This window comes from Oncorhynchus mykiss, chromosome 32 (genome assembly GCF_013265735.2).
Source record: "Oncorhynchus mykiss isolate Arlee chromosome 32, USDA_OmykA_1.1, whole genome shotgun sequence".
NCBI classification, from domain to species: Eukaryota; Metazoa; Chordata; class Actinopteri; order Salmoniformes; family Salmonidae; genus Oncorhynchus; species Oncorhynchus mykiss.
The window spans coordinates 28,983,149-28,995,815 of NC_050572.1; the positions used below are offsets into that span (position 1 = coordinate 28,983,149).

At 40.9% G+C, this 12,667-nt stretch overlaps 2 protein-coding genes and 1 non-coding gene across 4 annotated transcripts; 1 reads left to right on the forward strand and 2 right to left on the reverse strand.

Annotated features, from left to right (window-relative positions):
• The first annotated feature begins 39 nt into the window (after positions 1 to 39).
• Positions 40 to 8,511, forward strand: LOC110489419. 2 transcript variants are annotated; one of them, XM_036970818.1, is made up of 9 exons: positions 40 to 227; positions 2,888 to 3,090; positions 4,105 to 4,256; positions 5,449 to 5,538; positions 5,624 to 5,798; positions 5,985 to 6,236; positions 6,342 to 6,720; positions 7,527 to 7,675; positions 7,874 to 8,511. In XM_036970818.1, the coding sequence occupies exons 1-9, from the start codon at positions 200 to 202 to the stop codon at positions 8,033 to 8,035; spliced, it is 1,590 nt and encodes a 529-aa protein (XP_036826713.1). In that variant the 5' UTR covers positions 40 to 199; the 3' UTR covers positions 8,036 to 8,511. The 2 variants fall into 2 exon arrangements, with proteins under 2 accessions (XP_036826713.1, XP_036826714.1); XM_036970819.1 differs by lacking the exon at positions 40 to 227 and having other exon boundaries at positions 3,073 to 3,090; positions 3,278 to 4,256.
• Positions 8,370 to 12,381, reverse strand: ssrb (Translocon-associated protein subunit beta). The gene is given in 6 exon segments (NM_001160656.1): positions 8,370 to 9,059; positions 9,776 to 9,853; positions 10,460 to 10,568; positions 10,889 to 10,987; positions 11,145 to 11,302; positions 12,358 to 12,381. Coding segments are annotated over 5 exon segments (555 nt in total). The 5' UTR covers positions 12,358 to 12,381; the 3' UTR covers positions 8,370 to 8,948.
• LOC118946547 lies at positions 9,343 to 9,474 on the reverse strand. The gene has a single exon (XR_005041418.1). It is a non-coding gene; the product is annotated as a small nucleolar RNA SNORA57 (small nucleolar RNA).
• Positions 12,382 to 12,667: the final 286 nt, after the last annotated feature.

Here is a 12,667-nt window from a genome sequence, read left to right on the forward strand (position 1 = left end):
TCTTCTTGTTTATCTCTCTATTATATCTCCTCCCTCTCTCCCACTTCCTCATCACTCTCTCTGTCTCTCTCGCTCTCTCTCCCTTTCTTTCTCTCTCATTGACACACACAGACAAACTATAGTATATGTAGAGGAGGAAAGAGATGTTCAGACAACCGTTTTCACAGCTGTCTTGTGACAACCTATTTTAAACATCAACATGGACTTCGACTACCAGCGCTTAAAAGGTCAGGCTTAAACTTTTAACAATTTCATATTCAGTCAGAACTATGTAGGAACAATGTTTTCATTACTAACTCATTTAATATAATTGCTAATGTTTACCATTGCTTACAATTTTGTTGTCTTTGTTAACAAACTATGTATAGTTTCGAAATAAGTTTTTGAAAGATCATGTCTATCTCACTGACTGTGAGTCTTGGCCATGGCTCTATTTATGAATTTGAGAGTAGTTACATTTCCCCAGCCCAATCACTCAGCTTTATACCAAACCTAGTGACAGATCTGCTGTTGGGCTGAAAGAGATAGACAGGTTTGTCTGCGCAGTCGAAGATTGTGTTAGCCCACTAAGCTAAAAACCTACAGGCATTAGCTGTGCGAGCTAAGGCAAGTCTCATAAAAAAGGTTACTCATCACACAAGAGTAGTTACCTGACTAGCTTGATTACACTCCACCTTTTCTCCTCTGAGACACCAACAGATAATAGGCATCAACTGACCAAATCTTACTCACGGCACCAATGTGACGTGTGCTTGTTATACAATTGATTATTTGTGTTTATTCTACTAAGTGAATCCTTTGCACTAATGTGAAAATTGCATTATCTACAATATTATCTACATCTGAAGTTGATGCTAAAAGTGATCTGAATCGATTTATTGTCAGAGCAAGTATGCACTTTGAACCATTTTAACTTCCATTCATTGTTATGTTTTTTATGTTGTGTTACTACAGTGTCTTCAGAAAGTATTCATACCCCTTGACGTATTTCACATGTTGTTGTGTCACAGCCTGGGTTCATCATTTATTCAATATCATTTTTTGAAAACATGTTTTTAGAAATGTTTGCACATTTTTTGAAAATTAAATACATAATTTACATAAATATTCACACCACTGAGCCAATAAATGTTAGAATAACCTATGGCAGCGATTACAGTTGTTCCAGGTAAGTCTCTAAGAGCTTTACACACCTGGATTGTACAACATTTGCACATGATTCTTTTTTTTAACTTCTTCAAGCTCTGTCAAAATGGTTGTTGATCATTGCGTGACAGACATTTTCAAATCTTGCAATAAGTTTTCAAGACAATTTAAGTCAAAACTGTAACTAGGCCACTCAGGAACATTCAATGCTGTCTTGGTAAACACCTCCAGTCTATATTTGGCCTTGTGTTTTAGGTTATTTTCCTGCTATAAGGTGAATTTGTCTCCTAGTGTCTATTGGAAAGCAGACTGAACCTGGTTTTCCTCTATGATTTTGTCTGTGCTTAGCTCTGTTTCATTTATTTTTATTTAAAAAAAACTCCCTAGTCCTTGCTGATGACAAGCATACCCATAACATCCTCTACCATTCTTGAAAATGTGAAGAGTGGTACTCAGTGAATTGGATTTGCACCAAATAATGTTCTGTATTCAGGACATAAAGTTCCTTTCTTTGCACATTGTTTTGGCAATTTTACGTTAGTGTCTTATTGCAAACAGGATGCATGTTTTTGAATGTATTCTACATTTTCAATATGTCGTTTAGGTTAGTATTGTGAAGTAACTACAATGTTGTTGATCCATCCTCCTATCACAGCCATTAAACTATGTAACTGTTTTAAAGTCACCATTGGCCTCATGGTGAAATCCTTGAGCAGTTTCCTTCCTCTCCAGCAACTGAGTTAGGAAGGACCCCTGTATCTTTGTAGTGACTGGGTGTATTGATGCACCATCCAAAGTGTCATCAATCATTATACCATAGTTAAAGGGATATTCAATGTCTATTTTTTTAAATTTTACCCATCTACTAATACTGTAGGTGTCCTTCTTTGTGAGGCATTGTAAAATCTCCCTGTGGTTGAATCTGTGTTTGAAATTCACTGCTTGACTGAGGGACCTCACAGATAATTGTATGAGTTGGTTACAGAGATGAGGCAGTCATCCAAAAATGATGTACAAGATAAGGGACAGGCACTGTAAATTAGCGCAAGCTAACATGTTATGGTGTAAATTGCAATGTGTCAATGTTATTGCATCTGTCGCTACTCAAATAAATGAAACAATATTATTGCACACAGGGTGAGTCCATGCAACTTATGTGACTTGTTAAGCACATTTTTACTCCTGAACTTATTTAGGCTTGACATAACAAATGGGTTGAATACTTATTGACTCAACAAATTTCAGCTTTTCATTTTTAATACATTTCAAAAAAATTCTCTAAATGTTATTCTACTTTAACAGGCCAGTGATACAAAATCTAAATATAATCCATTTTAAATTCAGGCTTTAACACAATTTTGAAATAAATCTAGGTCTATGAATACTTTCTGAAGGCACTTTATATGTATGCTGCTTTTTGGCTAGGGTTCACATTTTTAGAAGAGATGTGAAACTCAATGTGACTTCTGGTTATATGAAGGTTAAATAAAAAATATATTGTGTCAGTGGCTGTCACTTGTGATGGTTAATGTTTAGCTATATAAGATGTATTTTATGTTGGTTTGTAGATGTTGATAATATCAATGAGTCTTACCTGGTTAAATAAAAGTTAAATATAAAAAAATATATAAATATATACAGTACATTGTGTTAGTTCAGTGTCAAAAAGATGCTTCATGTAGCCATAACTTTTGTGATGGTTACTGGTTAGCTTTATAGATTATTTTGTGTTGGTTTGCAGATGTTGAAAGCAGGCGAGAGGAGCATATCAGCTGCCTGCCTATCCAACCCCAAAAGCTTGTACCACACCAGCATTCTGCTCAAGACCCGCCCACCCGGCAGACTCCTCCAATCAAACCCAGGAGGAGCTTAAAGGTCCCCAAAACCCCTCGAGAGGAGGTGGCGGCTCTACCAGCCAAACAAACCATTGGCCAGGAGAATGAGGTTACAGAATTAAAATCTGAAATTAGATTTAACTTCAGATCCCAGATCAGCAAATTTGCATGCTTTTCAATAGTGTTTTCTATGCTTGGTAGAAATGACACAGACAAGTATCTGTGCATTAATTGACGTGTATTTCTACTGTGTGTGAATGCTTGTTTCTAAAATGCATATGTCTGTGTCTTTGTAGAGGATTTCCCGTAAGCCTCCAGTCAGATTGTCAGGTCTGAAACCATCAGCCACACTTTACACCCTAAACCACACAGTACAGTTAGAGACACACAACTTCCTGTGGTTCGGTTTTTTAAAAAGCCATTTCATGAAACGTTAAAACAAAGAGAACTGAAAGTTACCTCTCTACCTTCAGTGTTGCGTGGGTCAGCCCAGTTCAGATTCTGTCTCTAGAGCCTTCTCGAAGATCCTACCGGTTTGATGTGCATAAATGGGAATTGACCTATGAAAGTTTATACCATACCCACTTTGACTTACACACCGCACCTACTGAAAAGGCCTGATACAACACAGTAATGTTGTATCAGATGTCGTTGACTGTAGTGTCTTGCTGTTTGTGACTGAGAGCACCAACTGGATGAGCTGCGGGTAAGGCCCAATGTCTAGGATGGGAGGCATGTAGGCCACTTCCATGTAGTTGACTGCATGCTGGAATTAAAAAGGCATGGATTAGCATATCAAGTGTATATCAAGTGTTTAAAATATAACTGTCTTCTCTTGCTGAGGTAACTTCTGTGGGAACATATTCAAGCTTACGTGTGTGAAAAACAGCTGTTTTCTCCCTCTCCCACCCCCCTCTCTACCTCTCTCGCTTTCCTTTCAGATCTACACAAAGTGGTAGTTGGTAGGTGCTGTTTCTGGACCGGGCGTTGTTCTCTTTCGCGCTCCCTTTTCACCTTTTTTGTTTTGAAAAGATACCAGACAGCTCAACAGAGAAACTATTGAATATGACCATAAATCTCACAACCCTCCATGTCTATCTCCCTCTATCCCTCCCTATCTCAGACAGTAGTGAAGAGGGTGTCTCCTGCTCTGACTCTGGGTGGCCCCGGCCTTCGGGCCCACACCATGCTGTGGTTCGAGAGGACACAGCTCCCCCGCTTGCGTCAGCCTGGCCACCCCCTACCCCGCTGGCTACATGGCTTCGCCACGCGCAGGTTAGACTGTCTGTCTGTCAGACTGCTAGCACACACAGAAACATATACTGGTATACACATTATCTGCAATAGAAATAAAGAAACACTGCGCATCCAGGGAAACAAGTGCATATGCAAGAAGACCACAGACACACATGCACACACGTACACTCAAACACACATAAAATGCATACGCACACACACAAGACCACAGATGACACAACACATATATAGGGATACACATACTCATCTTGACCATTCCCACTTTGAAAGCCTCAGATGGTTCAAAGTGGAGGAGAGATTCACTCAGATGAAATTGTGTCTTGTCCATAAGATTGTCCACAGTATGGTCCCCAGGTACCTAGGTAACTACTTTCACTTGGTCAGGGATAACCACAACTATTCCACTAGAAGAAGTGAAACTGACATTGTTAAGGATGGTATGGGGAGGGAAACTTTTTTGAACTCCATTCTTCGGAATAGTCTTCCAAAGAACTTGAAATTCATAACCTCCATGGTCGGTTTCAAGTTCTTACTGAGAAAATGGCTGAATAGTAGCATGTCACGAAAGTGAGGAGTAGGTCTACAGTACGTGGGTGAGAAGATAATGCCCGGGATAGCATATGGACTGACTTTTGGTGCCTAGTGTGTTGTATATTGTGTAAAAGTGATTGTCTTGTATATATCAGGGATTGATTGTTGTACTGTATATATTAGAGGTAAATGAGAGTGTTGTTTATGGCAATGGGACTGTACTACTGACTCATTTTATGACACGAACAGATATTGTTCTGTCATTGTTTTTAGCCACTGAAGCTGGAGCCCTCTCTTATGTATGTTTATAAAATTGTCTAATAAATGCAATCAATGAAACAGGTCATATTCAAACATTCACACATACATACTTAAGGGGGCGGGGGTTGCTGAGGAAAACATAGCAGAAGGCTATATCGGTCTGCTAATACAGGACTATTAAAGAACACAACTTTTGTGATAAAAATAATATTTTTTATTTCTTTAAATAATTTTTTAAATTCAGGGGGTGCTACAGCACCCCTAAATCCCACGGCTATGGGTACATACAGTATGCACACGAAACAGAAAATAGTTCAGAAAGACACGAGTCAAAGCAAAGACACAATTGTACACACATAGGTGCTCTGTTTGTTCTCATTTTTCTGTCTGTCTGTCTGTCTGTCGACTGATTGGATAGGGAAGCAGAGGAGCTTCTGAAGGACAAGCAGCAGGGCTGTTTTCTGATCAGGCTCAGCGAGTCAAAGATTGGTTTTGTACTCTCGTACAGGTAAAGTTATGACAGACCACACATACACCATACACACACACATACCTAAAGACATCTTTAGATAGACACATCATTTTCCCCCCAGAGGAAAGGATAGATGCCGCCATTTCATCATAGAGGAAGAAGAGGGTGGCAGAGGGGCATGTTATCTCATCGCTGGGGAGGAGAGTCACCATAGAAGCCTGCAGGAGCTGGTCAGCCACTACACCCAGAATCCCGTGGGGCCCTTCAACGAGATTCTCAACACGCCCTGTGACGAGGTGCCGAGTACATATTCCACACCCCATGCCTCCTTCATGAACGAAAGGAAAATAATCATTGGCACGACCTAATTAGCCTCTAAACAACTAACAAACACATTTTGTGACAAACTATCCTTTTTGGTAAACTCAAATGCAACAGTTTGTTTCTCAATCTTTCTGTATCTCTTTTACTCTCTCTCGCAGTCCAATGAAAGTTTTGAGAGTACAGTTAAACTGGGGTTGCAGGATGAAGGTGGAGAGACAACGAAAGTGACTGAAAAGGAAGCCACTGTACGGTCATCAACAGCACCCTCGGCTCCTGACACTGTCCGAGTTCAAGAGATATTGGCTAGCTCAGCCCCTACAGATGACGGGGTGCCAGAGTATGCTGTGGTCAGGAAGGTGCTCAAGAAGTCCTGTTCTCTACCAGAAAGCCAGTTTAGGGAACTGATGGAGGTGAGGAACTATCCCCACTTTAACATTTGTAAATTAAACAAACCCACTTAAAAAGTCAACGTTATTAATGGATTTACAGAACTACCTTACCAATGTTTTTTCCAGGTGACAAATCTGATCGCCCCCCCCCAAGATGTGACAAAAACTGGTGTTAGCTGTTTAGGAGCATGTGGGAGAGGTGATGACGACACCGAAGCACTGTACGCTCAGGTCAACAAGCCACCAAGCATGCTTTCCCAGGCAGACATAACTCCCAAAGTCAATGTGGGCAACCCACCAGGCCAGAGGGCGGAGGCAGCGTCCTCCGTCCTGCTCACGAGCAGTGGCTCCGACGAGGACCCGAGTTACTGGAAGCTGGAGCCCCTGCACACCTACGAGGAAACCCCTCATCTGGCCCAACACGAAGAAGAAGAGGCAAAGGAACACATTGACTTCTACGCCATGGGGCTCTGGCGGGATGCCGAGAGGAGCGCAGGCGGGCAAGGTGAAAGACAAGACCAGCCACTTATCTTTCTGGGGTTGTATTGTTATTGGCCTGAGCAAGGCACGGCATGCCTGATTCGACCTGAAATGACCCATTACACAGTTTTAGCTGCTCCTTAATTTTATGTTATATTTATACAGCCCCATTTTTATCCATGCCTAGAATGAACAATGTACATATAGTGTCTTCGGAAAGTATTCAAACCCCTTGAGTTTTTTTACATTTTGTCACATTACCACCTTATTCTAAAATGGATTAAATAAATACAAAATCATCAGCAATCTACACACAAAACCCCATGACGACAAAGTGAAAACAAGGATTTTGAAAATGTTCCAAATGTTTTGAAAATAAAAAACAGTATTGCTGTTGAGACTCGAAATTGAGCTCAGCTGCATCCTGTTTCCATTGATGATCCTTGAGATGTTTCTACAACTTGATTCACTTTTAATGCACACCTGTTAATTGAAATTTGCGTCGTTACTTTTTTTTGGTTGCGTTCACTATACTACAATGTAGAAAATAGTACAAATAAAGAACCCCTTGAATGACTAGGTGTTAACTTTTGACTGGTAGTGTATTTCAGTTTATATTTAATACATTTGCAAAAAATTATAAAACCCTGTTTTTGTTGTAATTATGGGGTGTTGTGTGTAGATTGACAGGGGGGGGGGGGGGGTGAAATAATACATTCTAGAATAAGGATGTAACTGAACAAAATGTGGAAAAAGTCATGGGGGCTGAATATTTTCCTAAGGCACTGTATGACGGTCTACATGTATTACGATATCCGCTCTCATTTGCAGACCCCCAGCATCACCTCTATTCAGAGGTGAACCTAAGGAGAGAGGCCCCCAGTCATGTTCCCCTTCCTGCCAGGACAGCCCCCAACCGGCCTTTACGACCGCCCCGCAGGGCCATTAACTGCCCCCCTCGATCAGACGGAAGTGTGCAGGTACTGGAACAAACATATGGTTGTGCATATTATCTATTTTGTCAATAAATTATAGCTGATTGTAAATGTTTAAAGCTTTTTCATTGACAAAAAAAAATACATTGGTAGATTAAGTTACTCTAAATTACTTTGAAAATGTTAGATATTTCATATAAAAATACTTAAGTTAGGCCCATCTTTTTTCTCTCATTTTTCTAGCGATGTGGAGATGCCATCTTTTCTTCCCCATCCCGACCTGGGGTCTTTCTGCCACCTCGTTCAGAACGACCTTTGACTGATGACTCAGGCACCAGCATCTACGAACAGATCCCAGCGAGGCCAACCAGCTCAAAGCCTTCACTGCCTCCACCCAACCCCTGACCACTCTTTACTAAGACCCTGTCATACAACTCCACTTATAAACCTTAATGACTACCCGATATCAAACTATAAACCCTAAGCACACTTCACCCAAGACCCTCTCTGCAATTATCATTTAACAAAATAATGACAACCCCAATATATTTTAAGCCTTACTGTACACTTACCAGATTAAGGTATATTTTCTATTTAACGCGAGGCTTGATCATCCTGAATGTCAAGTCTCTGTGTGCCAAAAATGCATCTACAGAAGTTGTGCCCCAATCTACCCTTGAAGAGTAAACTTGCACACTACCCCACAAAAAGATTGACAGAATGGTAAACACAAGAATCTCACTTTATAAAACCCAGCCGGTTTGTTTATTTCCCAAACATGAAGTTCCAAGTCACCTGAGAAATTACTTTCTGTAGAAATTACTTTGAGGGTTTCAAATGAATTACAAAATAAAACAAAATGCAGCCATTCTTGCATTGTAGCTGTAGTGGGACTTTGTGTACCGTATGGAATGCATGTGCGTGTATGGAATAGAAAAACCAGCAATGAAACCTCTAGCCCATCATCGACCGCTATAGTCAACAAAGCTCAATCTCCCTATCACAAGGAAGCACATCTTCCCCGATCACTCATTACATGTTCGTTTACCCCCAATATGGGTAATTATGCTATTTTAATAAAATACAGTCACTCGCCTCCCAATCTACTAATACCCCTTTCACACCACTGAGCAGAACTGAGATGAACAGCATTAGTGTGGTTACACATCCAGCATGGTTGCTATAACTATGCTGGAAAGGACAAGGTGACAAAAAAATATCTGAGCCTGCACATTTGTGTCAACACAATAGTGTGAAAAGGTACAAGTTATTAAACCTCAACCTCATCCCTAGCTAGTTCCACAGTGGAGAGTAGTGTTCAGTTCTTCTTGGCCTTCGGCGAGTCGTATTTCCTCTTGCTGGAGAACCACAAGAGCAGGGGGATGCCAATGGAGGGGAGGGTCATTACACCAAAAGCAGCCCAGTCCAGCTGGAGAGAGAGAGGGGGGTGAGGGAAGGAGATGTGAGGTCACAGCCAATTCAAGGCTTGGGTCAAATTCAGCAAGAAACCATTTTGAAAACAGGGAAGTACTTCTTGTCCATTAAAAATAGGGGGGGGGGGGGGGTCTTGCAAAACCCTACTGAAGTGGGGTTCCATTTTAAAGAAACAGGGCATGAAGAAGAAAACAAAATTAAACATGGCTGTTTGTAGTCTAGTTTGTTTGGGGATGCTGGTAACTGGTTGGTAAACGGAGGCCTTGTCATTTATTTTCAAGTTTGCCAGCAATTGAGGATAGGACCAGGAGACGATAACACACTGCTACCGAAAACATAGTACTGGCTTTGTTCTACCTCGATACATTACACAAATACTGAGCAACTATATGTATGCCAAGAAATGGAGAGTCTAGTTCTTTCTGATGAACATACTAAAGCCATGTATTTTTGCAAGGATATTTTAGTCTAGGCCTCTGTCCAACAAAAGGCTGGTTTCCTGGACTCAGATTGAGACATTCCTCGAGTAAAAATCACTTCAAATAAAGGTTTGCCATTGAGCATGCATTTAAGACTAGGATTAAGAGTAATCTGGGTCCAGGAAGTCAGCCCGAAGGGCATCAAGTTACCTCCAAATATGTGGTATATCACCAAACACTCCTCTAAGAGGTCTATAACAACCATAATGCTTTGAAAGGACAAATGACTTACATAGTGGGGGGAGAAACGCCTGTCAAACTCCCTCTGAGCTAAAATCCCACCCTGTCCAGGGGCACTTGTGTAGCCAACCTGTAGGAAGACAGAAGGGGGTTTAATTTCCTCAAAAGGTCACAAACATCACTACTCTGCATCAGTCTCGTTGAATTGACGAGTTTACAATTATTTGAAATCCATAACAGGATGTGTGCAAGTGCACAATGCATAAAAACAATTGCCAGGAAATATCAACACCAGCCTAATAGGCTATTAAGCTACATTCTGCACGTTAATGTAGCAGAGAAAAACTTCCAGACTGGAGAGAGCAATAGAGAACAGAGCATGTCTGCATCAGACTGGAGTTCAAATACCATTTTCAATACTTCAGCTCTGCTTGATGGAACTACCTATTGCAATGGAACCAATACAAAAGCATAAAAAGTTCAAACCCTGACCCCATGCCAGTGCTTAAGCAAACGCTCAAAGTATCTGAAAGAATTCAAATATAATTTGAAACCAGGTTAGGGCCCATATTTATAAAGCATCTCCGTATAGGAGTGTTGATCTAGGATCAAGTCCATGCAATCTTATTCATTATGATGTAAAAGGGAAAACATTATCCTAGATCATTATTCCTACTCCTAAAATGCTTTATGAATACAGGCCCTGGTCTGCATAGATGATTATGCTCTCCCTTACCACAACTTGTCCTCCCTCCTGAGCCAGGTAGCTGACGGAGGCAGAGGTGAAGTTGAAGTATCCGGCCTTCAGGGGGCGCAGTACCACAGTATGAGAGACATTGCTGGCACTGGGGACAGTTAAGATATAAACAACTAGAGCAGGGTCGTCACTCATTCCATGCAAGGCCTAGTGTCTACAGTTTTTTTTTCTTCAATTAAGCCCTAGACCACCAGGTGTCGAGTGGAGTTCCTTACTAATTAATTAATCAATTAAGTATAAGGAAGGAGCGAAAATCTGCAGACACTAGCCCTCCGTGGAATGAGTTTGACAACTGAACTTGAGAAACTGCAATACAACTTCAGAGTATGCGGTGGGCTTCGTTGTAAAAGATTGGTGCTTAGGAGTCGTTGAGCTGAGACATTTTAGGATTGTGCCTTTAAAGGATACGGGGCGATCCTGTCCCATTTCACATTCAGCATCCCAGAGACGATGCCGAAATCCTCAGGGGGGAAGGAGTCGTCAGACAGCTCAACCTCTAGGGCAGCGCTGTGGAACGAGTATTCAGAATGAGTTAAGGCAGATTGTGAAACCTCACACTCTGGGATAAGGGTACAGAATTGGGAAGCAAACAAATACAAATTTTCAGCACACAGAGACTGACATTGAATGGCTTGTCTTAACACTCAATGTCATTTTTCAATACCTGGTTCCAACGTTGTAGATGTTGTACTGCAGTGTGAGATCACGGCCCTCAACGGCATAACGGTTCAACAGGGACTTGGAAGCTAACAGACGAGCCCCCTCCTCTCCTGTCCCCAAACCCAGCAGACCCAGTAGAGCAAACACGTACAGGGCCCTCATCTGCAATAGAGTAGGAAAAGTGGTTAATACAAACTCAAGTGAAATTACAGTGAAAAAGTGCCGTGTGTACTTCAGCCCCGTCAAATAATCATTGATCCCTGACAAAAATACAAGAGTAGCATATTTTTTTATTACCTTTATTTACTAAGTCAGTTAAGAACAAATTCTTATTTTCAATGACGGCCTATGAACAGTGGGTTTACTTCCTTGTTCAGGGACAGAACGAACAGATTTTTACCTTTTCAGCTCGGGGGATTCGATCAGGTTACGAGTCCAACGCTCTAACCACTAGGCTACCTGCCGCCTCACATCTGGCTATATGCCTAACGTAATATTTTTAAATATTGTAAAACTCATTCACTTTGTATGATAAGATAAAGCGAAGTGCCAACTAGCAATGCAAAGTGAGGATAAAAGGACCAATATTTGATCCATTCGTGTCAAAACTAAGATTTCAACATAGTATTGGATAATTAAATACACCCATCTAACGTTAGCTAATGACGTTATAGATTATCGGCCAATCTACCACAATTTGATCGTGGTACAATTTGATTCAGATTTTTTATTTTTTTTAAACAGCCAAAGCATACGTGTACATGGTGTCAACTTTGAACTTGGCGCTATGAGATGTGCTAGCTAGCTACGGTGGCTAACGTTCTTGCTAGTTAGATTATCTACAACCAGATGTTAAAACGAAAGATAACCTTAGTTAGCTAACTAGCTGCAATTTTCTTGAATGGATTACAAAAACCACATGGTCAACAAAGCGTTAACCACAATCTGACAAAATTAACATTACGAGATACCGGTTAGCAGCTAGATAGCAAAAAAAATATCTGCAGGTTTACGCTTACGTGTACTTGGCTAACTAACGTTAACTGGGTCGACAACTTGCAGTCAAGAACATAGCCAACTTGCAAATAGTATATTTACAAATAATACGTGAATCTTTGACAATGTATTAAAAATCATGAATTCCTTTGTCCGTTTTATATTATAACAGGGTAAAACACATAAAACGATACAAACCATAACAGATAAAGCAGTCTCACCTTCCTTTCGTTTCCTGTCAAATCAGCAAAGAATATCAACACGCATGCTCAATGTATTTCAGCCCTCGTTTGGAGTGACGTAGACAGTGACGTCATTCCGGTTTACGTGCTGTTGTGCGGTTTGTTGCCAATGTTACATTTTTTCCCTCGCTCAACTTTTTTCATGAAACTTTTTCACCCCGGACGCTTTATCTGGACATGGTTCTACAGGACCTCCACCAGCCGAAGCTAAGTAGTAGGGCAGGGCTTTCTATAGAGCTTCATTTTTATGGAATGGTCTGCCTGTCCATGTGAGAGACCTTTAAGTCTT

Excerpts from the sequence above, each read along its gene's own strand:
- LOC110489419 (XM_036970818.1), top strand. The coding sequence starts at position 200 with ATGGACTTCGACTACCAGCGCTTAAAAG. Across the intron at positions 3,091-4,104 it reads CCATTGGCCAGGAGAATGAG|ACAGTAGTGAAGAGGGTGTC; the intron begins GTTACAGAATTA and ends TCCCTATCTCAG. Across the intron at positions 5,799-5,984 it reads TCAACACGCCCTGTGACGAG|TCCAATGAAAGTTTTGAGAG; the intron begins GTGCCGAGTACA and ends TCTCTCTCGCAG.